Source organism: Macrobrachium nipponense, chromosome 1 (assembly GCF_015104395.2).
Source record: "Macrobrachium nipponense isolate FS-2020 chromosome 1, ASM1510439v2, whole genome shotgun sequence".
Taxonomy (NCBI): domain Eukaryota; kingdom Metazoa; phylum Arthropoda; class Malacostraca; order Decapoda; family Palaemonidae; genus Macrobrachium; species Macrobrachium nipponense.
In genome coordinates this window covers 105,856,704-105,881,274 of record NC_087200.1, presented here as the reverse complement: position 1 = coordinate 105,881,274, position 24,571 = coordinate 105,856,704, and the positions used below count along the sequence as shown (strand labels likewise).

General features: G+C 44.2%; 1 protein-coding gene across 2 annotated transcripts in view; it reads right to left on the bottom strand.

The window, feature by feature from the left end:
* LOC135219524 (RING finger protein 141-like) overlaps window positions 1-24,571 on the bottom strand; it is a 185,348-nt gene that overhangs the window by 71,273 nt on the left and 89,504 nt on the right. For both annotated transcript variants that reach the window (XM_064256356.1, XM_064256357.1), the window contains exon 4: window positions 17,021-17,102. In XM_064256356.1, coding sequence (XP_064112426.1) covers window positions 17,021-17,102 — 82 coding nt within the window. The remainder of the gene's footprint in view (window positions 1-17,020; window positions 17,103-24,571) is intronic.

Here is a 24,571-nt window from a genome sequence, read left to right as displayed (position 1 = left end):
TCTGAAGGTCCAGAGAGACCATCCAGTCTCCCCGACACAGGGCCGAAAGTACCGAGGCAGAAGTCTCCATTGAGAACTTCTTCTTTTCTACATAACGGTTCAGGATGCTCACATCCAAGACTGGTCTCCATCCTCCTGATGCCTTTGGTACCAAGAATAGGCGGTTGTAAAACCCCGGGGAGGAAGGATCCTTAACCTATTCTATTGCCTCTTTGTCCCTCATCGCTTTTACCATCTGAAGAAGTGTCTCTCTCAGAACAGGGTCCTTGTACTTTGCCGACAGTTCCTTTGGAGATTTTGACAAAGGTGGTTTGTCCTGAAAAGGTATAATGTAACCCTTTTCCAGAACTGCCAACGTCCAAGGGTCGGCTTCCCTTATTGCCCAAGCCCATACAAAGTATAGGAGTCTGGCCCCTACAGATGTTTGGAGGACTTCGCTGCTACTTAGATTTCTTGAAGGCCCGAAAGGAGGACCTTCCTCGCTTCTCTGCTGTCTTCCTCTTTGTTGGAGGGCGAGAGGTGGAACCTCTCCGAAAGGGCACAACAGGAGTACGAGCAGTCTTCTTCGTCACTGGTACTGCTGGTCTTGTTTTCTTGGTGGATTGAACCAAGAGATCTTGGGTTCCCTTCTCAGCAAGCAACTTTGAAATATCCTTTACCAAGTGAGAAGGAAAAAGGTGATCTGAGAGAGGAGCATACAAGAGGGCTGACCTCTGTGAAGGAGATACTGCTTTGGTTAGGAACGATCCAAACAACGATCTCTTCTTCACCACTCCCGATCCAAACAGGGATGTCAGCTCTCCCGAACCATCTTGTACTGCCTTATCCATACAGGATAAAATACTATGTGATGCTTCAGGTTCCAAAACGTCCGGTTCCTTGACCTTTTTGGCCAGCACTCCAAGGGACCAATCCAAGAAGTTAAATACTTCTAGTACATGGAAAAGTCCCTTAAAGTGCTGATCCAATTCTGACATGCTCCAATACGTCTTCGCTGAGATCAATGCATGTCTCCTCGATGCTTCAACCAAGTTTGAAAAATCCGCTTCTGCGGAAGATGGAAGCATAAGCCCCATTGCTTCCTCCGTCCTATACCATATTCCTCTCCTACCCCCCGAGCTTACATGGAGGAGAGCAATAAACTGTTTTTTGAGCTTCCTTCTTCGAGTTCATCCAATTATTTAAGGATTGAAGCGCCTTCTTCATTGATATGGCTGGCTTCATCTTTAAATACGAAGAGGACTTAGGAGTCTTCGTACTTGAGAACAGAGATCTAGGAGAGGGAGGAGCTGCAGGGCTTAGAGAGTCTCCATACTCTTGAAGGAGGAGAGAAGCCAATACTTTGTAATTAGATACACCCTCATTGTTCGGGGTTTCCTCCTCCAACACGTCTTCCAATTCCATCATAGAAGGTGAGCGAGCTCTTTTAAGAGAATCTCTATCTGGAGATCTAATTTCTTTAGGAGAGCTACTTCTAGAAGGAGAGAGACTAACAGATCTAGAAGTTCTCTCTTTCCTTTCCACTAATCTTTCCTGAGACATGGAAGTGGAAACTGTAACCTTCGAAGTACCAGGTTCCCTTTGTGGAGTTCGATTCTCCCTAATATGAGTAGAGCTTCCATTTGCAGGAGAATCACTATCAGAAGACACTATATGTCTAAATAAAGTTCTTTTGCTACTGCCTGGAGTTTCTCGCTTGTCTGGCTCTTCACGCCTGATTTGCGCTTCCTGTCTGGCTGGCGCCTCGCGCCTGGTTGGCTCCTAGCGCACGGCTGGCGCCTCGCGCCAGCTTCGCGCCTGGCTGGCGCATCGCGTCTGGCTAGCGCCTCGCGCCTGGCTGGCGCATCGCGTCTGGCTGGCGCCTCGCGCTTGGCCGCTTCATTTGAGAATATTTTCTTATCCTTGAATGGTTCTTCTCTGTTATCCGCTTCAACCGACTTTTTACGGTTATCATATTGATCTGAAGAGTAGTCATTTCCTGGCTCTTCGTGTCCAGATATTGGATTGCGCCTGGCTAGCGCTTCGCGCCTGGCTGGCGCCTCGCGCCTGGTTAGCGCTCCATGAACACGTAACTTTGCGGGTCTGTGAAAGATAGACGACACAGACGACTCCTCATCCGAAGAAGAAACTTCCTTTCTGGGAGGTTCATAATAAGGAGTCTTAGATTTCTTCACCGGAAGATTAGCATCCTTTCTTCTGGGAGGATCTCTGGATAGGACTCCGACCAGAGAAGCAATGGACTCCTGCATATCCTTTAATATTTTAGTTGTTTCATTCCTTTGATCGAAATGAGTGGAAGGAGAGCATACTTCCTCCATTTCCCACGACTTAGCGGGAGAAGGCATTCTTTTTGCTTTCTTTTTCTCTGTCGGAGAATTCTCCGAAAATCGTTCCGGACTCGAATTTATCCCAGTTTCTTCCCAGATCCTCTTCAGGGGACGAGAAAGATCCGCCGATCTCCATCCTCTTTTAGGGGAAGAATTTTCAAATGAAGAAAAACATTCACGGAGAACGCTTTTTCTAATGCGTTTTTTGGCAGTCTGCGTTACAGATTCTGCCGAAGAGACGTCTGACTGGTGGGGATTCTCCACAACCTCCGTACGGCTTTTGACATTCCTTCTCCTCTGGGCTTGGGAGCTTGAAAGAGGTCTAGGCCTGGGAGCGTTGTGAAGCCAATCAGACGCCTCCTCCACTTCACTAGGGACATTCACATCACTATCCACAGCACTAATATTTTGTTTACCTTCCATGACAGCCATTTTACGCTCCATTTTCATAAGAGCTGCTTTAAGGCTTGCAATTTCCGAAGCAGATTCCGTAGGATCTGCATTCAGAGAAGGTCCTGAAATATTAGAAGGAGCATTCATCATGTTAGAAGAGGGTACAAAATTACTCACCAAGTCACTTGAAGAAAGAGAGCTAGGCTTGGTTTTGGAAGAGGACTTCCTTAACCGGTCTTTCTCTAACTTATTTAAATAAGAAGTTAGAGACTTCCACCCTTCAGCACTCAAACTCTCACATTCACGACAAGTGTTATCGATAGAGCATTCATACTTCCTACATACTCTACAGACAGTGTGAGGATCAACCGAAGCTTTCGGCATCCTCACCTAGCACCCTTCATTCACACACACTCTCACTACACTTCCAGAGTCAGACATCATGATGAAAAAATCCAAAACAAAATCCAAATAACGGTCCACAATAGCGTATGCCAATCCAACAATCCAAATACGTCACCAAAAGGTCCAAAAACGAAGATCAATTGTGATTCAAAAACGAAATCCAGCCGGAGATACCAACAACGATGTTACCAGTATGGCCAACAGAAAAAATCTGATGGAAAACGGGAATATTTCCTATTCCTGCCACCCAGCGGCAGCGCGGTGGATCACCTGACCTACCTGTAGTGTGTGCGCGAAATTCGAAATTCTGTCGGCGCGACGGAGTCAATAGCTAAGTATATATCTGACAGGTAAGTTGAATGTATAAAAAAATAAGGTCCTAGGATGAGGTAAAAGTTTCTCCGTGCGGGACAAATGGACTTTGAGAGCTCGCACGGGACAAATGGACTTTGAGAGCTCGCACTGGACAAAGTCGCATTTACGACTCATCACCTCTTACGATATCCTCTGATGATGAAACTAAATGCTCTCGGAAGAGGAGTCAATTCCAACTCTGACTTTGCCAAAAATTCTGGCAAATATGAGAGAAAAATATCCTGTCCCAAAAAGATACCATTCTTGCCACTGCCTGAATCTCCCCAATCCTCCTTGCTGTCGCGAGAGCGATAAAAAACAACACCTACTGGTCGCAAGTTCCGGCAGGTAAAACCTGAATGTGCTACTAAGCATTGACCTGTACCCAACAATCGTTTAATACGATAACTTCTTTTCCTCCCTCAAGAAAAGGAGGATATCTGCCACCTAAGCAATCGTCAGACAAGAAATGCTACGTCCCTCCTTCTGGCACCAGCTACGGTACATGGCCCACCTAGGTTGGTATAATTTCCTTGTTGACCTTCTCAAACAGAAAGACAGTTGGCGAGCCACTGCCTTAGAGAGTCCCAAATGATGAGTTGCTTGCTGGACAGTCTAAACAGCTAGCTTCAGTAAGCAGAGATTCTGGTGGAAGTAATGGAAGTGTGGCTGTCCGAGATCTTTCCTATCTGGAAGGAGTACTGGAGCTTATGTCAACATTTCCAGAGGGTCTGGAAACCACGGTCTTTGGGGCCAGAAGGGGGCTATCAAGGTCATCCATGTGTTGGTACTGCTCCTGAGTTTGACTAGCACTTGATGGATTAACCTGAAAGGAGGAAAGGCATTCACCTGAAGGTTGTCCCAAGAGTGCAGCATTTTATCCATCCTGCACAACATTGGGTCTGCTACTGGAGGAAAGTACACTGGAAAGTGGAAGTTCAATCTCATGGCAAAGAGATCCACAGTCGCTGGCCACCTCCTTAATAGATGTTGCACCTCTTCCTGCACCAGAGTCCATTCACCCCCGAGAACTTCTTGCGAATGACTCACTGCATCTGCCAAGACACTGAGTTTCCCCAACAGAAACTGAGGGATCATGGAAACCCTGTGGTTCTCGCACCAATGAAGAACTCTCTGAGCTATGTTGTTTAGCACTGCCGATCTCGTTCCTCCCTCTTTTTTTGGGTACAACACAGCTGTGATGTCGGAAAAGAGAGCTACCGCCTTGTCTCTTACTTGTTCTGAAAAACAACTTAAGAGCCTCTACCACTGCTCTCAACTCTCAAAAATTTATGAACTCCTCTCGATCAAGATCCCTCCAAAGACCGCTGGTCTAAGCTTCCTCCAGGGTTGCACCCCAACCCCGATCTGAGGCATCTGTATACAGATGAACGTCTGGGAGAGGGTAGTCCAATCTTATGCTGTTGGTCAGATGATGTTCTTCTGACCACCAACGATGATCCTTCAGGCAAGAATCGTCCCCGGTTACCACTGCATTCTCTTCCTGAAAGTCCCAGCGATTCCTGAGACACCTGCAGAGAACGCATCCAGAGACGAGATCCTGGAACTAGAAGTGAGAGGGAGGACATTCTTCCCAACAAGCTCTTCCACTCGCTCACTAGTTGAGCTCTGTCCAACATGGATATCTCTAGTTGCCGCAGGACCGCAAGAACCCGTTCCTGTGTCTGAAAAACCTTCAAATAATGGGTCTGAATTTCCATCTCCAAACAAGTCTTCACTTGAGTTCTAATAAGAGAGCTCTTGTCGAAACTGTCATGTATTCCTAAAGTTTAACATAAATCCAGTAAGAATTCCCTTGCCTGAATTACCTCATCTACCAAGGAGGCCTGGACCAACCAATCGTCGAAGTACTTCCTCATTGAGAATCCCCGACGATGCATTATCCCCCGAAATAGGAGACATTACCCTTGTGAATACCTGAGGTGGCAGCTGTGGTCAGACCGAAGCAGAGGACCTTGAACTGGAATGTTCCAGTTGGACCTAAGAAACACAGGAACCTCCAGGATTCCTGGTGAATCAGAACCTAGAGATATGCACCCTTGAGGTCAATTGAAACCATCCAATCATCTCTCTGAACTGACCGCAGCACCGACTGCCAGGTTTCCATGTGAAACTTTGCCGAAACTACCAGTCAGTTGAGACCTGAAAGATCTATAATGGGTCTCCAAGACCCTCCCTGCTTTTGCAATAATGAAGATCTGGCTGTAAAATCCCAGAGACAGAGGAGCAGGCTCTATTGGTCCCCTCTCCAACAAGAATTGGATCTCTGCCACTAACGCTATCCTTTGATGGATGACAGGGAATAACTAGAAATAGGATCAAGACCTCCTAATGGTACGGGCAAGGGAAACACCTATCTCCGAAAACCCTTCTTGGATGACGAAGGCTTTGAAGAAGGGACAGAAGCCAAACCCTCAGAAGTGAAGCCTTCTTTGGCAATCTTACAGGTGACTTGGAACCAGATCGTTTACCTGGAGATGACATCCCAGATCCTTAATGGGATCTTGATCCCTGAGCCGCAACATGAATCATGGCTTGCTGTGACTCTACTGCCAAGGACAAAACATGAAATTAACCATAGCAGAAACATCCTCCTCCCCAAACAAACTGTTGCAGAGCACAAAGGGCGCTCTCAACAGAACCCTCTTATGAATATCAGGATAGTGTGGAGGCAGACGATTCAGAAAGAAGTCCCTTCTCTTCTTACCAAAGAACATGGTGCAGCCAACCAAAATATAATCCTGATATGCCAACCCCCTCGAAACCGAAGTGATGAGGTTGTCAAACAGAACCAGATCTGAAGACGAATACCCATCCTGCTCCAGAAACCCCCTCAACCCCGACAACATCCACACAGAGTGGGACAAAGCCTCTGACTGGCTGCAGAAAAATGTCCTATATACAAAATGTGACTGCTAGCAACCTGTTTGACGAAGGAACTCAAGCAAGAGGAGCCTCAACTGATTCATTGAGTGGAACTCTGATGCTGGAAGAAGGGTTACCCGCTATCCTGTAAAACGCCTTCCAATTAGGAAGCAAATTGAATCCTGCTTACCCAACCCAATGAGCGATCCTAACCTAGTGTCCACCTCCAACCAGACCAGCTTACTAAATGTTTGAGAAACTGCTGGCATGGTAGAGTACAGCATCTCAAACTTTGCCTGATTCGGTTGAACAGGCTCGGGTAAAGAGCATGGATGAAATCCACCATCCGCTTGTATTCGCTTTCATTAGCCAGAGAAAATACAACCTCTGGTACTGGCTCCTCCTCTTCCACAGAACATTCTCTATCAGGCTGGTCCAACCGAATAGGAACCGGAAAGCAGACAGGTTGAACACCTGTAAAAGCTACACTTAATGACCCGGGACCCGCTACCCCTGGGTGCACTAACACAACACCTAACATACCTAATCCCATCACCCACAAGCCAACCACACTCGGTTGCGCAAACCCCACACCAACTAAGGACGATGAATCAACAGCTGAGCCAGCCACAATCAACTGCACACACCACACACCGTTCAGCGACATTGACGCAACACCTGAGCCTACTGTACCTGGGCGAACAACACCAGCACCTAAAAGCGGAGAAGCTGCAATACCTGGTCCACCAAAACCAGGCTGAACCAACAACCCAATTGGACGTGTATCCGGAGCAGACGTTACATTGATAAATGGAAAGAACATTGCACACCTTAGACGGCAGAACCAACAAACTTCCAGGGAAAGTTGAGAAGGAAGTTGAAGACAGAGGGAAACAGGAAGAAGCCACAATCGGAGTAACCACTGGAGCACCCACTGCCGAAGTTGGACAGGTGGAGAACATACCAACCAGAACTGCACTCAAAAGGTGCTCTACAGGCATGCTACATACAGTAGTGCCTCAGGATACGAAATTAATCCGTTCCCAAGCGGCCTTCGTAACCTGATATTTTTGTATCTCGAACCACGTTTTACATATAAATTGCCTCATTCGTTCCAAGCCCTACAAAAACACTACAGTAAATTTTATAATAATGCTAAATTGACCAATAAACAATGAAATACAACAATTTGGACCATTCAATACCTAACATAAACTATAACATACCTGTAAATAAAGTGTATTAGTGTACATGGTACAAGAAATGCTGTACGTACATATGTAGTAAAATGTGGAACCTTACCTTTCGAGTGAGGCGATCTCTGAAAGTGGCGACAGAGGAGGAGAACAAAGGGCAGAAAACATGAACACTTAACTTTATGAAACATTAAAAAATGGCAGAAAATATTAACACTAAACTTTACGAAACACATTAACAAATGGCAGAAAACATTAACACTTAACTTTACAAAAAACTTAAAATTAAATTTTTTTCTTTCTTTTTTTATTTTTAAATTTTGTTACTTTTTTTTTTTTTTTTTTTTTTTTTTTTTTTTTTTTTTTTTACAAAATTTCTATTTCTTCACCACTTTCAACTTTCTGTTTTTTCGTATCACTTGGATCTCCCTGTTTGCTTACTACTATTAAAGGCCTCTTTAAAAATAACTATCCAAGGGAAATTGCTTCTGCCTGCTTTTCAAAATGTTCCTGAAACGACTCAGGCAAACGTCATCGAACTGCGCAAGCCTATGACCTGTGTAAGCCTTTTCGGGGTGTTTCTTGTCTACAAATGATTGCACTTTATGAAAAGCAGCTAGAGCATCCTTAATTTCTGCCATTGTCATAGGGTCCTCCTCCTCCTCCTTGCTGCTGCTAGAGAACTCTTCTTGAACAACATTATGTTGCATGGCCTCCAACTCCTTCAGGTCATCCGTCGTAAGCTCCTCTCGGTGCTCCTCGAGAAGGTCATTGATGTCGTCCTCATCGACGACCAGCCCCATGGACTTGCCGAGTGCAACGATCTCGTCAAGATCTGGTTGTGAAACAGTTTCAGGATCGTCAACTGTTCCTGAATCTGCATCAGCTTTGCCCACGTTGAATCCCTCGAAGTCTCGGGTGGATACGGCATCAGGCCAGAGTTTCCCCCACGAAGAACTCAAGGTTCGCCTTGAAACCTCCTGCCAAGCTTGATCGATGGGTCGGATGCATATCATGATATCGAAATGCTCCTTCCAAAATTCACACAAGGTGAGGTTTGTGGTATCAGTGATGTCGAAAGATCTCTTGAAAAGTTGTTTCGTATACAGCTTCTTGAAGTTCGATATCACTTGCTGATCTATGGGCTGGAGGAGAGGGGTGGTGTTAGGCGGAAGATAAAGAACCTTGATAAAAGAATACTCCACTAGGATATCTTCCTCGAGGCCAGGAGGGTGAGCAGGGGCAATGTCCAACAACAGCAGACATTTCAGAGGGAGGCGCTTCTTTTCCAAGAATTTCTTCACTGTTGGGCCGAAACACAGATTTACCCACTCGGTGAACAAAAGTCTCGTTACCCAGGCTTTCGCATTAGCCCTCCACATCACCAGAAGCTTCTCCTTTAGCACTTTGTGGGCCTTGAAGGCTTGAGGAGTCTCCGAATGATACACAAGTAGGGGCTTGACCTTACAATCCCCACTAGCGTTGGAACAAAGTGTGAGTGTAAGCCTGTCTTTCATAGGCTTATGCCCGGGTAGCTTCTTCTCTTCCTCCGTGATGTACGTCCGATGAGGCATTTTTTCCAAAAAAGGCCAGTCTGGTCACAGTTGAAGACTTGCGGAGAACTGTAGCCTTCCTTGATCGTCATCTCGTCAAACATCTTAATAAAGACTTCTGCCGCTTTCGTGTCCGAGCTGGCAGGCTCCCAATGCAGCACAACCGAATGGATGCCAGTCCATTTACAGAATTTATCAAACCACCCCCAAGAAGTTGAAGTTTGGGGTCAGTGTTGATGTCTCTTCTCCTCCATTGTCTTCGGCCTGGGAAATCAGATCACCGAAAATAGCACTGGCCTTCTGGCCAATTGCCGTCTCAGTTATCGTATCGCCAGCGATTTCTTTGTCTTTAATCCTTACAAGAAGCAGCCTCTCCATTTCATCATGCACGTGGCTCCTCTTGTTAGACAAAATAGTCACGCCCTTGGAAGGTATAGCTGCTTTGATGGCTTCCTTCTGCTTAAGGATGGTGCCTATCGTTGACGGATTTCGGCCGTATTCCTTGGCGATCACACTCAACCGCATGCCAGCTTCATAATTTTTAATTATCTCCATCTTAGTCTCCAAAGAAAGCATCCTCTTCTTTCCGTGAACTTCGGCAACATTCTTGGGACCCATGGCTAATCAAATTAATTAAGTTCACACACAACACGATAAAGTCGTACAAGTAGAAAGCGAAATCACTAACAGGAATTTACGTTAACTAACAAAATACGCATATGTGAACGAAAGAATTCCATGTGCGTACGATAATGCTAGTGCAACGAAGTGGCCAAACGACGCCTTTACATAGAGGCATGATGGGATAGATGCTAACCAATAGGAGAGCAGGATCTTATGGTGGTGACTAGCATCAGGAACCAATGGGAGAGAGGGAGGATGGTGGCGAGTCTACAGAGTTAGAGGCGTGCGAGTTTTAAAATTGTTCTCGGCGGTCCGGGCGAATCTCGGACTTTACAGTACACCCTTTCTTAACCTGAATTATTTTTTTATGCAAAAGCAAAAAAATCTTCGTCTTTGCTTTCGTAACTTGGATTTCTCGTAAGTAGGGACTTTCATATGTCAAGGTTCCACTGTACTGCAGAACCCATCAGAATTGCTGAATGAAGATTACTATCTACTCTGGTGAAAGGAGATGTTGCAGATACAAACAGTACCATTACTTTTGACAATGGAGCCACTGAATCACCCATAACAGAAGCCCCCACATGAACCCCAACGGAGACAATACTTCTAAACCCATCATAGGATGAAAATACGGCTTTGCAGAAGGTTCCCCAACCACCTGAGAAGCAAGTAAACTAGAAGAAGTCTGCAGAACTACCTGACCCAAGGAAGGTGCTAAGGTAAAAAGCATAAAAACAGGCTGAGCGAGCAAAAACTCCGAGATGCCCTCTGAAGAGTGACCAGAAAAAGCTGATTGTGTAAGGAACTTAGAAGAAGGTTTAGAATGCAAAGTGGGAAGAGAAGGATCAGAGGCAGCAGTAGAGGCCATAGTTTTTAGGAAAAGAAAATAAACTGACTCTGTTCCCCCTTGATAATCTTGGTAAATCTCATTAGTAAACTCAGGAAAATTCTGCAATACGTGATCAAAAATATTGGAAAAACCAACTCAGCCAAATTAAAACTCTGGTCCCCAGAATTACCACCACCAAAAGACAACCCAAACTTATCCACCGAGGGAAAAGGAACCTTTGAAGATGAAGGAGTACTATTCAAAATCTCAGCTTCTGACACACGAAAACAAATCCACGCTCCCACCTACAGACTTAGAAGCCCTCTGTCGGTGAGACTTAGAAGCAGGAAATAAAACTTCAGATGGATCCAAGGACAAACTCGTCATACTATGAACCAACACTGAACCCAACCTCGAAGAAACCTTCCCCTTCAACTTCTCTTCCTGCACACTACCTAAGCTGTTATCCCTACTTGTCTGTGTCTGAGCTAAATCTAAATCAACCTCAGAACTTACAACTTGAGGTGAAAAGGGGAATTCTGCTGCCAACAATGGCTGCTCCGTGCTGCGGGGCTGGCAGATCCTACCTTCAAGGCTTGTGGATCTCCATGACCTCCAGCACCCATTAGGGCTGGTTCTGGAACAGGTAGGGGGGCTGAAAGAGAATCATTAGAATCACTTATACTATCACTTCTATCCTCACTCTCGGTTAATTTGCTCATCAAATTAGAAAATAAACTTGACATACCATCTGATAGCCTTTCCTTTAACTTCCTAAACAACTCTGATTCTAGGACTTCTTTATCCACTGACTGAACTTCTACCGTTGATTCTACCCTAAGTTTGCTCTTGGAAGCTAAGGATTTCCTGTGCTTAATGTAATCATGCGTTTGCTCTACCGATCAATCCCTACATTCTTCACACCTTTTGCTGATGCTATACAGAACTTTCCTACAAGTAATACACAGAGAATGTCATTCATGTTTGAGTGCACTCATCCTCTGTTTGTAGGACTGATGAGCGCCAACATCTTCAACAGCAGATTGCTTGGACTCTGTGGCAGTTGAAGAGGCAGAAGTAGAAACATTGGCTGATGACGTTTCCTTATGTACCTTATCCATCTCCAGTATAATTACGGAGCCAAGTCAAAACCAGGAGAGAAGTTCCAAAATCCAAGTGAAAACTTACAAAAAACCAGAAGTGTAGACATTAATAAAATCCTAAGGTTGTAATCCAGTATCCAAAAAACAATATATTAAGTGGGGCTAAAGACCAAAACGTTCGCCTGATGTCGGACCACGTCCACGCAGCACAATGAATTAATAACAATTGAGGAGGTAGGCCTCTGGCAGCTGGTATTTGCAGCAGTGTCGCCAACAATACCACAGGTTAGTCAGTACACCAATTTCACCTCCAGCATTGGTACCGCTGACAGTTAAATATCCAACCTCTAGCTTGTAATAAAAGTTATCATTTCTGTAAAATTCTTATAACAAAATCCCTAGAGACAAGATGAGAATTGAAACCAGAAGACCCAAACAATTTTTTAATTGTGATGAGTATTCCTAGGAAGTATTATTATGGCAGTAAATAAAAAAGCAATAAGAAGATACAGATAAATGTATTAAAATAAAATGCGAACAGAGTACGATACAAGTACCATCCGACTTACAACCTGCTCGACATACAACCACTCATATTTAAAACCGTGCTTCTGATGGCAGGGCTGGCCAGTCGATGCATAAGAGCATATGCTGTATGACAGTTGATCACCGAGTTACTTGGTAATGCGCCATCTCAGGAGAGCTCTCTTATCACTCAAGGAGCATCAGTGTGAGTTACCTTGCCCTACCAGCAGCATCATACGGTATTAACTGCACTGCAGACTGAATTGCAAACCGATTTATGTTAAAACTGACTTCCGACATGCATGCAAGAACCTAACCCCATTGTAACTCTATGCCTTCCTGTACATAATATACATTACATAAGTGATTAAACTATATCAGTAGAAATACATTAACATAAAAAATTGACATAATGATTGTACATTACATTACAGTACTATGTAGGTATTTTATATAGCAAAGGTTTCATATTATCCCCTACCCAGTATGTCAGCCACTTTCTAAGGTTCTACTTACATCCATTTTGACATACAACTTGTTGGTTAGATCAAAGCTCGGTCATAAATAGGATGGTACTTACATTAAGCAGAGCTGATAAACATACATGAAAGAGGTACAATAAACAGCATAAGTAGCAAGGCTGGGAAATTCAGCAAAAGTGAATTCCAAAATGGAGAAACCATGAAATGCACTTTGGTTTGAAAATATTTAAAAATGATTACTACATGAATCCATATTTTTTCATACAAAGTCATAATTCATACTGAGTCTTGAATATCCCCAAACAAATACTTTCTTATATACCTTGAAAACAGGAGGGCAAGGAACAACTGTTCATACATTTGTGCCATGGACCAATCAGTAAATGCTAACTACTTTCCTAGTAATTTATGTAGCACGCATGACAGTGAGAATAAGGGAAAAGAGGTGTTTTCAACATGTGACTGATGGTCAAAAAGTTAAACAGCCCAGTTTTGAGCGTCCCACTGATCCAGAGTTGCACTCTGGGTCTGTACAAGTAAGGTGCTCAAGTTCAATCAGCTCTCATGGGGTATACTGTGCAGTGTCACACCCAGAGTGAAGCTGAAGTTTGCACTTGCTGAGTTGTTAAAACAGCTAAGATCAACTAACCATCCAGGTGATATGAGATTGTACTGCTTCTTCCACCACTGGTAACACTTGACCTAGCATATCACTGTTGTAAACAGGTATAACCTCATCACCTTATGCATGACATTCCTGAGATTAAGGGGGCCGGCCGGCTAATGCCATTCTTTAAGGACAGGACTTTGATATTCATACCACTTAATAAGGTGACTTGGGACCTCTCCAAACCGCATATGATTTTCGCCTCTGACCTTCGGTTTTGTGACGCCAGGGCGATTTATCCCGAAAATAACCATATTTCAAATTCTATCTCCTCCCTTGATATTTAATATTAAGACCTCGGATTACTACCATATATAGACATGATGTAGACCTCCAATCAAATGAGAAGTTTTTTTCTAAAAGTCATTTTTTTGCTAGATATGAATTTTTCATTATGGTAAAAAAAAAATAAACCCTATAAATTAGGAAAAAAAAATTTATAAAAAAAAAAAAAAAAAAAAAAAGACGAAACAAAAATTGGAAAAAAGGGCTTCATTTGATTGTTCTATAACGTCTTTCTGAGTTATATACCAAATTCCAATGTTATAGCTTTAAAACTAAGTGCGAAGATAGATTTTGAAGGTCAATAACTATAGTTTTGAGATACGGGCGTTCAAAGTTTTTCTTCGTATTTTTATAATGGCAATGTTAATAAATAATGATTATTATGAATGTATATTTCTTTTTTGTGCGTTAATAAACCAAAACTATTTTATTTATCATAATTTAATCATAAATGATGATCCCTTTGCTCATATATCGTAGCTTGGGGCACTGCGTCAGGCAAGACGGGGCACTCCTTCCTACGCAACTCTCTCTCTCTTCTTCACTAACTCTGTTTATTACAGCGAATTTTCTTCTTCTCTATGTTACCTAGATGTTTTCCTAGTATTTTCCGTTTTGCCATGATGAAATTCTTGCCGAAACAAAAATAAACAACGTAAATGCAAGAGAATGTCAAGAGGTGAAATTCGAAGTTGTACTATCTTTTTACAAAGACAATGTTAATAAATAATGATTATTATGAATTTCATATTCCTTTTTGGGTATTAATAAACCAAAACTATGCTACTTATCATAAATTAAGATCCCTTTGCTCAAAAATCGTAGCCTGGGGGACAGTGTGACGTGTGCTTCAGGCAAGACGGCCGCGTTTACTTACTATGCACCCCTCCCTCTCTCTCTTCACTAACTACGCTAATATCGCATATACAGTGGACCCCCCGTATTCGCGTTCTCCAGATTCGCGGACTCGCACATTCGCAGATTTCTCTGGGGAACGTTTCCCTGCATTATTCGCGGAAAATTTGCGCACTCGCGGTATTTTTCTATGATAAATCACAAATTCCTGGTTTTTTTTGATGAATTTCATCATAAAATGCACTTTTTGTGATAAAAAACTATTAAAAAACCAAGTAATGAAAATTTTTATTTGAAAAATAGTGGGTTTTTCTGAGTTTTTAACTAACAAAATAGGCTGTTTTAGCATTTTGTTCATAGGGGTTCCAAACATTCGCGGGTTCTAACTATTCACGGGGGGGGGGGGGGGGGGGGGGGGGGGTGGGGGGGGGGGGGTCTGGTACGCATCCCCCGCGAATACGGGGGGACCACTGTATTATGATATTCTGTAATCATATTAGAGCGAATTTTCTTCATCTTTATATTAGCGAGATGTTTTCCTTGTCTTTTCCTCACTGACATGATGAAATTCTTGCCGAAACATAGATAAGCATATGTAAAATGCAAGCGAATGTCAGAGGTGAAACTCGAACGTGTAGTCTACTTGAAGTCTCTGCTCCTACTGATCATGGTTGACGTTGAACTCGCCTCTGCACCCACGGAATCTCTACAGATGCCATTTCTCACAATTTCTTTGACAATAATTATCAAAATTTACGATAACAGAAGACATATTGCATTTTCTTGTACGGATGAATGTTTTAGGCTTATCGAGTTATGTTTACTAATTACCCTGTAACTACAAAAGTAAGAGGAATTTTGACGAAATATTTTGTATACGTATTCTTAATTGCCATATGAAGCTCATGAATTTTTTCATGACTGCATTTTTCGCCCTATACCACCATATATAGGGGTTCCGGCCGGCCCCCTTAAAGGTAGAAAAAATGAAATGTCATATCCTAATACCACCAATGCCTACATAAGCTACAGGATGATCAGTCTTAGCCAGAACGATAAGGAGTCTTGAAGACACCTGTGATTATACATCAGTTTAGTCAGAATTATTTCATTTTTACTGTTACTGTTATTTTCTGCATTGTCGAAATATTGTGGATGTCCAATGTATGGGAAGCATATGGTTGATTTTAGGTGTCTCTTGATGTATTTAAGCTGTGTTGTGACAGCATAGAAGACAAGATGGCGGCGGAGTCGGGTGGAATGTAAACAAAAACAGTGGCGAGGGAGACGTGTGAGGGTTGTTTGGTTGGTAGGAGAGAGCTCTCTGTCTGATAGGATTTTTGGGTTGTGGAGTAAATTCCTCTTCGATGTTTAGTTCTCTTCAAACAGAAGTAGATGGCCCTCACCAAAGTATATCTTTTGAATCCTTGCAGGAACAGACAGGATTATTATGACAAACAGAACAGTGTTGTATTCTTAACTACCGGCTGTCTGAAGTACTATGACAAAATCTGGCACAAAGGGCAGACCTTTGGAAGAACAACCTCTGGCCAGAACAAATGAGACTTACTAACTCATCTAGAATGTATGAAGGGTAAAAGAAATGCTGCCTTTACCATTAAAATTCAATCAAATTACATAAAACAAGACAGATCCCTCTTAATCAGAGGATATTTCTTCAAGGTAGATCCCATTCAAAAAGGCAAAATAGCCTCCCAAAATAAAAGTGGGGTTGACAGTCAGCTGAGTGGGTAGTTTCCCCACTCCTAGCCTACCCTGCTGATAATTTACCTTGTTACAAGGTTTAACAACAAAAATCACTGTCACATAGGATAGTTCTAGATGAATTAAAGTTCATTATCAAAGGAGCAATAGCAAAATGAAAAACCTAATGCAGTACTAGTTTGCAGAGGACCAACCATGGATAAACCCAACACTTACATCTCTGCTCAAACTATCAATCAATTTGCCAACTTAGTTGATAAATAGTACACTAAAAAATACTAAATATGGCAAACAAAGACAAATCTTTAACAAAATATACCTGAAATTACAAATTACACAAGAGATTACAACAATGAAGTCAAAATAATAGTTAATATAATTCATGATCAACAGGGAGATGGTAATAAGCTCTAAGTACTGACGGTTATACAGTAACTAAACATAATTTAGGAAACAACATTTTTCAAAATCAACAGATTGGACAACAAAAGAAGTTTAGATGGAAATGAACTAGTGAATAAATCAATGCTAAAGAAAAAAAAAGCTTTACTTGATATACTAAGGAAAAAGGCTGGGGATATTCTTACACTGACAAACAAATTATGAGTAGCCAGTATTTACTGTTGGGTTCAAGTTGTGCCAACACAACAGTTGCCCTTGGCTTTTACATATTCTTAAAGAAAAAAAAAAAAAAAGTGTCTACAGGCATTCATTACCCTGATGAGGGCTCAATATGACTGAATGGTTTGTGATGAAACAAAGTAATAATATATCTTCAATAATTATCTCTTAGCTTCTCTGTTCTTACCTCCTGATGCACTATTAGCCTCCTGACCCTCTACTTCTCCTAGAGAACCACCGGTGCATTCATAAGTTATACGGCGAAACACCTAGAAATTGAGTAAAATATAGTAGCAATATATACATACAGTGGTACCTTGTTTCTTACGTTGAACTTTCCATTTTTTAACAAAATTTTCAAGAAAATTTTGTATCATTTTTTGAACAAATGCTCGCGCTTAGAACTGACTGATTATCTAGTTTATACTTGTATTGACGGCCTACTGCATCCTACAAGAAAAACTGTATTAAATTTTTTTCATTTACAAAATATAGTTTAATGTATAAATAAGTTAGAAACATTTAATATGAAATTTAGCTTTCAATATTAAATTTAGCATAAAAGATGTATAAAATCATACGTAACCCCTGTGATGTTACACCCAGCTGACTTGAGACTGAATGAGGGAGCGTTAATATGTTGAGGAGAAGAGGAGAAGAGAGAGTTAAAATATTACTGTATGTATGTAAAAGCATTAACAATTCAAATAAAAAAGGAAATTTCACAATAAATTTAATGTTATGAAAAAATATGAAAAAAATCAAAACAATAAAAAAAAAGGTCTTAATTGGGCCAGTGCACTTAGTGAGAGTGTCTAGTTGAACAATATTAACAAAATGGTAAATGAAAGAACAAAGCTTTTCACAATAAAATTTACCATAAACAATTAACAAAGTCATTTGTCACTGCAGTGATGCACGCTAACTTGAGGTAGAGGGAGGGGGCGTTTATATTTTGAGGAATAATGGGTGAATGATTTTAAGTTATTGTGCGCCATGATATTGTTGAGGGGAGAAGAAGAGACAGTAAAATCTTTAGTGTAATATGTACGTAAAAGCAGTACCAATTCACATAAAAAATACAATGATATTGTTATGATACAATAAAGTTTTGTACATACTTACCCGGCAGATATATACAATTAATGGCCTGCCCAGCCTCTCCTCAGGAGACAGGTGGAAGAGAAAATCTGATTAGAAAACGGGAATGGTTCCTAGTCCTGCCACCCAGCGGCAGGAGAGGGCTGATCACCTGACCTACCTGTCGCGTGTGCCGCGAGTTTTGAATTCTGTCGGGACGTCGGAGACTATAGCTAAGTATATATCTGCCGGGGTAAGTATGTACAAAACTTTATTGTATCATAACAATATCATTTTTGTACATGCAACTTCCCCGGCAGATATATACTTAGCTGATTGGCACCCTTGGTGGAGGGTAAGAGACAGCTAAATACTATATATAATAAAAAACAGGAAAACAACATATGTTGTAGGCATAAAGAAAAAACCTTGGTTCCTACCTGAATAGGCAGAAGACTTCATGGATACTGTCTATGAGTCTGCTTGCCTCAAGAGCTTCGGCAAGGATGAGACCTGTGACCGATAGCCCTTCTGGATCTTGTCAATGGGGGCTGGCCCACTTATTTGACAGAGCCTTCTATTGGATCGTGCCAATGGGGGCTGACCTACTTACATGGCAGAGCCTTAACCTGTATCATATCAATGGGGACTAGCCCTCTTACATGACAGAGCTTTAGGTACCAATATACAACAAGGAGCACAACAGCCAATCCCGACCACCTGACCACACTGGCACTGATAGAGCTAAGATTTGAAAGGGGTACACTTCCAATACCCTTTTCCAATCAACCTTAAAAACACATCACAAACCGTTAAAATGCCTAACATAAACTAAACTAAATAGGATTAGCTTCAGCTCCCTGTCCTAGCAACGAATCCTCAAATACGTATGCTCCAAGTGAAAAGCACTTCTCGTATGTCACCGGTATGTCTCTCAAATAATGAGATGCAAATACTGAATTACACCTCCAGTAGGTAGACTCGACGAGAGTCTGGAGAGACAAGTTTTTGTGAAATGCCAAAGAGGTAGCTAAGGCTCTCACCTCATGAGCTTTTACTCTTAGGAGCTTGAGGTGCTCGACCTCACAGGAAAAATGAGCTTCTTTAATTACGTCCTTGCTGAAGAAAGCTTGGGCATTCTTAGAAATGGCTCTCTTCGGATCTCTAACCGAGCACCAGAGACTCTCCGTATTACCTCCTAGTTGCCTCTTCCTCTCAAGGTAGAATTTGAGGCTTCTGACTGGACACAAAGTCCTCTCTAATTCTCTTCCTGCAATCGAAGACAGTCCTTTAACTTCGAAAGTTCTTGGCCATGGTCTGGAAGGGTTCTCATTCTTTGCCAGGAAAAGGGGTTTGAAGGAACAAATTGCTGAGTCCTTCTTGAACCCAACTTTGCCTTCTAAAGCTTGCAGTTCGCTAATCCTTTTGGCTGAAGCCAGAGCAAAGAGAAACAAAGACTTCCTTGTTAAGTCTCTAAAGGAGGCTGTATGCGGAGGTTCGAACTTGCTTGACATTAAAAATCTTAGGACCACATCCAGGTTCCAACTGGGTGGTCTAGCAGTCTTGGTCTTAGAAGTTTCAAAAGACCTGATTAGATCATGGAGGTCTCTGTCTTCTGAAATATTCAGGCCTCTATGCCTGAAGACAGAGGAAATCATACTTCTATATCCTTTAATCGTGGAGACAGCAAGCTTGCACTTATCCCTCAAGTAAAGGAGGAAGTTGGCTATGTCTGTTACAGAGGTACTGGAAGAGGATACCTTCTGAGCTCTGCTCCATCTTCGAAACGCCTCCCACTTTGACTGGTAGACGCGTAAGGTAGAGGATCTCCTGGCTCTTGCAATAGCCTTTGCAGCTTCACATGAAAAACCCCTCGCTCTGACGAGTCCTTCGATAGTCTGAAGGCAGTCAGACTGAGAGCGGGGAGGTTTTTGTGGAATCTGTCGAAGTTGGGCTATTTGAGAAGATTGCTCTTGAGTGGAAGCGACCTCAGAAAATCCACCATCCATTCCAGTACCTCTGAGCACCAATCTTGAGCTGGCCAGAAAGGGGCGATCAGAGTTAGTTTTGCTCCTTCTGCTGAGGTAAACTTCCTCACTACTTCCCCTAAGATCTTGAAAGGGCGAAAAGCGTACCCGTCGATTCCTGACCAGTCCAGAAGAAGACCGTCTACTGATATTGCCCTTGGGTCTGAAATCGGTGAGCAGTAGTTCTCCAGTATTGCATTCCAATGGGTTGCAAACAGGTCTAGGTTTGGTCTTCCCCAGAGGTTCCACAGTCTGTTGCAAACTTCTGGATGGAGAGTCCATTCCGTGGGAAGGACTTGGTCTCTTCTGCTTAGAAGATCTGCCCTCACATTCCTTTCCCCTTGGATGAACCTGGTGAGGAGAGTGATGTTCCTTTCCTTGGTCCATAGAAGCAACTCCCTTGCTTTCTTGTAAAGGGAGAAGGAATGTGTTCCTCCCTGCTTTCTGATGTAAGCTAGGGCTGTGGTGTTGTCGGCGTTCACTTGCAACACCGATCCTGTGACCCGAGACTCGAAGTGTAGGAGGGCCAGATGAACCACTGCCAACTACTTTGTGTTGATGTGCCAGGACACCTGTTCTCCTCTCCAGGTGCCTGACACTTCTCTCGCGCCTAGAGTTGCTCCCCAGCCCAACTCAGAGGCGTCTGAAAATAACACTAGGCGAGAGCTCGGTACACGAAGAGACAAGCCTTGGTTGAGTCTGTGTGGGTCCAACCACCAACGGAGATCCTCCTTTATCCTCTCTGTGAGATGGAAGGAGTCCGACAGGTCTTGGGACTTCTGATCCCATTTCTCCCTCAGGTAAAACTGAAGGGGTCTTAGGTGCAGCCTTCCTAAAGAAATGAACTGTTCCATCGAGGAAAGGGTCCCCAGAAGACTCATCCAATCCCTCGTGGAACAATGTTCTTTCTCTAGGAAGGCTGCCACTTTCTGTAAGCAGCGATCTCTTCTTTCCTGGGAAGGAAACACTTGAAAACCCCGAGAATCCATCAGAATCCCCAGATAGACAATGCTTTGCTGGGGAATCAGCTGGGACTTCTCGAGGTTTACTAAGAGTCCTAAGGACTGGGCCATCTCCAAAGTAAGTGACAAGTCCTCCAGACAGCGATCTTTTGACTGGGCACGAATCAACCAGTCGTCCAGATACAAGGAGATCCTTACTCCCTCCAAATGTAGCCAATGCGCTACATTTTTCATTTGGCCCGTGAACACTTGAGGGGCCGTCGAAAGCCCGAAGCATAGCGCCCGAAACTGGAACACTTTCCCTTGTACCATGAATCTGAGGTACTTCCTGGACGAAGGATGAATTGTTACATGGAAATACGCATCTTGAAGGTCCAGGGACACCATCCAGTCCCCTGGACAAAGCGCAGAAAGGACAGAGGATGTTGTTTCCATCGAGAACTACTTCTTTATTGCGAAGAAGTTCAGAGCGCTTACATCCAAAACCGGCCTCCACCCTCCTGAGGTTTTTGGCACCAAAAACAGCCGATTGTAAAACCCCGGGAATGGAGCTCTTGTACCTGTTCTATGGCCTCCTTGTCCAGCATTTGTTCCACTAACTGCAGAAGGGCTTGGTTTCGTGCAGGATCCTTGTATCTTGCTGCTAACTCCCTTGGAGTTGTCGTCAAGGGAGGCTTCTCCCTGAAGGGGATTAAGTATTCTCTCTCGAGGATGGAGAGGGACCAGGCATCCGCCCCTCTCTGTGCCCAGACTTTGGCAAATTTCAGCAGTCTGGCACCTACTGTGGTCTGGAGGACTTGCACTTCATTGGGTCTTCCCAAAAGATCTTCTCGAAGATCTTCCTCTCCTTGCGGGCCTTCTACTCCTGAAAGAGACTCTAGTAGCAGTCTTCCCTCGAAAGGGCTGCTGGAAAGGAAGCTTCTCCCTCTTGGTCACAGGGACCGCAGGTTTCAATCTCTTGGCCAATTGGGCCAGGAGATCCTGTGTTGCCTTCTCCGACAAGGACCTAGAGATGTCCTTTACTGTCTTTTGAGGGAAAAGGTGGCTTGACAAGGGTGAGTACAGCAAAGAGGACCTCTGAAGAGGAGACATAGACTTAGCCAGGAAGGAGCTGTATACTGATCTCTTCTTAAGGATGCCTGATCCAAAGAGGGACGCAATTTCTGTAGAACCATCCATGACCGCTTTGTCCAAACAGGACAAGACGCTGGATAATTCGTCCATACTGACAAAGTCCGGGTCCTGAGCCCTCTTAACCAGAGCTCCTAGGGACCAATCCATGAAGTTGAAAACTTTCAAAGTACAGAAAAGGCCCTTGAGGAGATGGTCCATCTCACACATCCCCCAAGAAGCCTTCGCTGAAAGCAGAGCGCGCCTTCTGGAAGAGTCCACGAGTGAGGAGAAATCTGAATCAGCAGACGAGGGAAGACCCAATCCCATGGGCTCCTTGGTATCATACCAGATACCTGGCTTCCCTGCAAGCTTGGAAGGAGGGCAGGAAAAAACAGTCTTCCCTGCTTCCTTCTTAGAAAGAAGCCACCCCTCTAAGCCCTTAAAAGCTTTCTTGATAGAAAGGGTAGGGCGCATCCTGACGAAGGAGGGGGACTTCGACAACTTAGTGCTCGAGAGCAGCGATCCTGGAGAGGGAGGGTCAGCTGGACGAAGAGAGTCTCCAAACTCCTGAAGAAGTAGAGCTGCGAGTCTCTTGTAGTCAGACACCCCAGCGTCTTTAGGGGATTCCTCTTCTGAAACATCCTCCAACGTTGCAGCCGGAGAAGAGAGCTTCCTAGGAGAAGAACTCTTAGCAGGAGAGGCGCTTCTCTCCCTAGAAGATTGCTTGGTAGGGGACAATGCCTACTTCCATACTTGATCCTGTCCGGAGAGGTGCCTGCTTCCGCTTGAGAGCACTTGGCAGGAGTAAGGCGCCTGCTGCTAGCCTGGATCCTGCTAGGATCCTGGAACCTCCCAGGATCCTGGTGCCTGTCAGGAGAGGCGCTTGCGACCCTTAAAGGGCGCCTGGAAGGAGTAAGGCGCCTGCCATGATCCCGGTGCCTGCCAGGAGAGGCGCTTGCATCCCTTAGAGGGCGCCTGGAAGGAGTAAGGAGCCTGCCATGATCCTTGGCGCCTGCCAGGAGAGGCGCTTGAGTCCCTTAGAGGGAGCCTTGAAGGAGTAAGGCGTTTACTGCTCTCTTGGATCTTGCCAGGATCGAGGAGCCTCTCAGGCTCCTGGTGCCTGCAAGGAGAGGTGCTTCTGTCCATTGGAGAGCGCCTGGACGGAGTACGGCACCTGCTGCTTCCTTGGATCTTGCCCTGATCCTGGCGCCTGCCAGGAGAGGCGCTTGAGTCCTTTACAGGGCGCCTGGAAGGAGTAAAGCACTTACTGCGAACTCGGATACCGTCCGAATCGAGGAGCCTCTCAGGCTCCTGGCGCCTGTCAGGAGAGGTGCTTCCACCCCGGAACGCACTCCTGGAAGGTCGCTTAGAAGAGGAGAGGTGCTTGCTCGAGGAAGAGCGCCTGACAGGAGAAGAAGATCATCTGTGAAGAGTGGAGATACTGGCAGCAGAGAGCTTCGCTGGAGAGGAGCGCCTGTCAGGAGAGGGGCGCCTGCTACTGTCCGAGCGTACGCTAGAAGCAGGACGCTTAAAAGAGCTCTTAACTGGTAGGGAGACATCCTTCCTGCACAACGCGCCCTTAGGCCTACCAGGAATCTCTTCGTAGAAGTCTGCACTCCTTCCGGAGAGGACTCTGGGGATCTAAGAGCTCTCTTCTTCTGTGAAGGAGAATACTCAGGAAAGGGTTCCGGGCTGGAGTCCAAGGCGTCTCCTCTCGGTGGCTTCCAGGCTCTCTTCAGGGGGCGCGACTTCGTAACGGAACTCCAACCGCGCCTGGGTGAAGACGAATCAGAGTCCGAGAAACACTTCCTCAGGATGCTTTTCCTGTAGCTATCCAAGGCAGCCTGGGACGAATCGACAGGATCTGCCGAAGGGACACCTGACCGTTGGGGATACTCTACATTCCTCCTCCCCTGGTCTTGGGAGTTTGGAAGAGGTCTAGGCCAAGGGGCAAAGTGGAGCCGGTCAGACGGCCCCTCCACTGCCTGGGGACACTGCACATATCACTGTCCTTACCTTTGCTTTCCATTGCAAGCAGCTGCGACTGCAAGTAGCGGATGGAGGCCTTCATAGCAGCCATTTCCGAAGACGAATCCTTAGGTTCGCTGCGGGGGGAAGGGGCTGAACTATGTTAGTGTTATGATCTAACTCCTGATCAAAAGAGCAGGACCTACTGGAGCTTCTAACGGAAGCCTTCCTAACTCTATCCTTCTCCAACTTTCTAATATATGAAGCCAAATACTTCCATTCTTGCTCAGTCAAACTCTCATATTCGACACAGGTATTATTAACAGAGCATTCATTCCCCCGACACCTTACACAAATAGTGTGAGGGTCTACCGAAGCTTTCGGTAGCCTCACCTTACACTCCTCTTTCATACACACTCTAAACACAGGTGTCACATTAATACAGACATAATGACAGAGTATTTCTATCCAAATTCAAAAAACGGTCCACAAAAAGCGTATGCCAATCCCAAGATCAATTAACATCACCAAAGGTCATCAAAAAAGATCCTCAGCAAGTGAGTAGAATTTCAAGCAGGAGGAACCAAC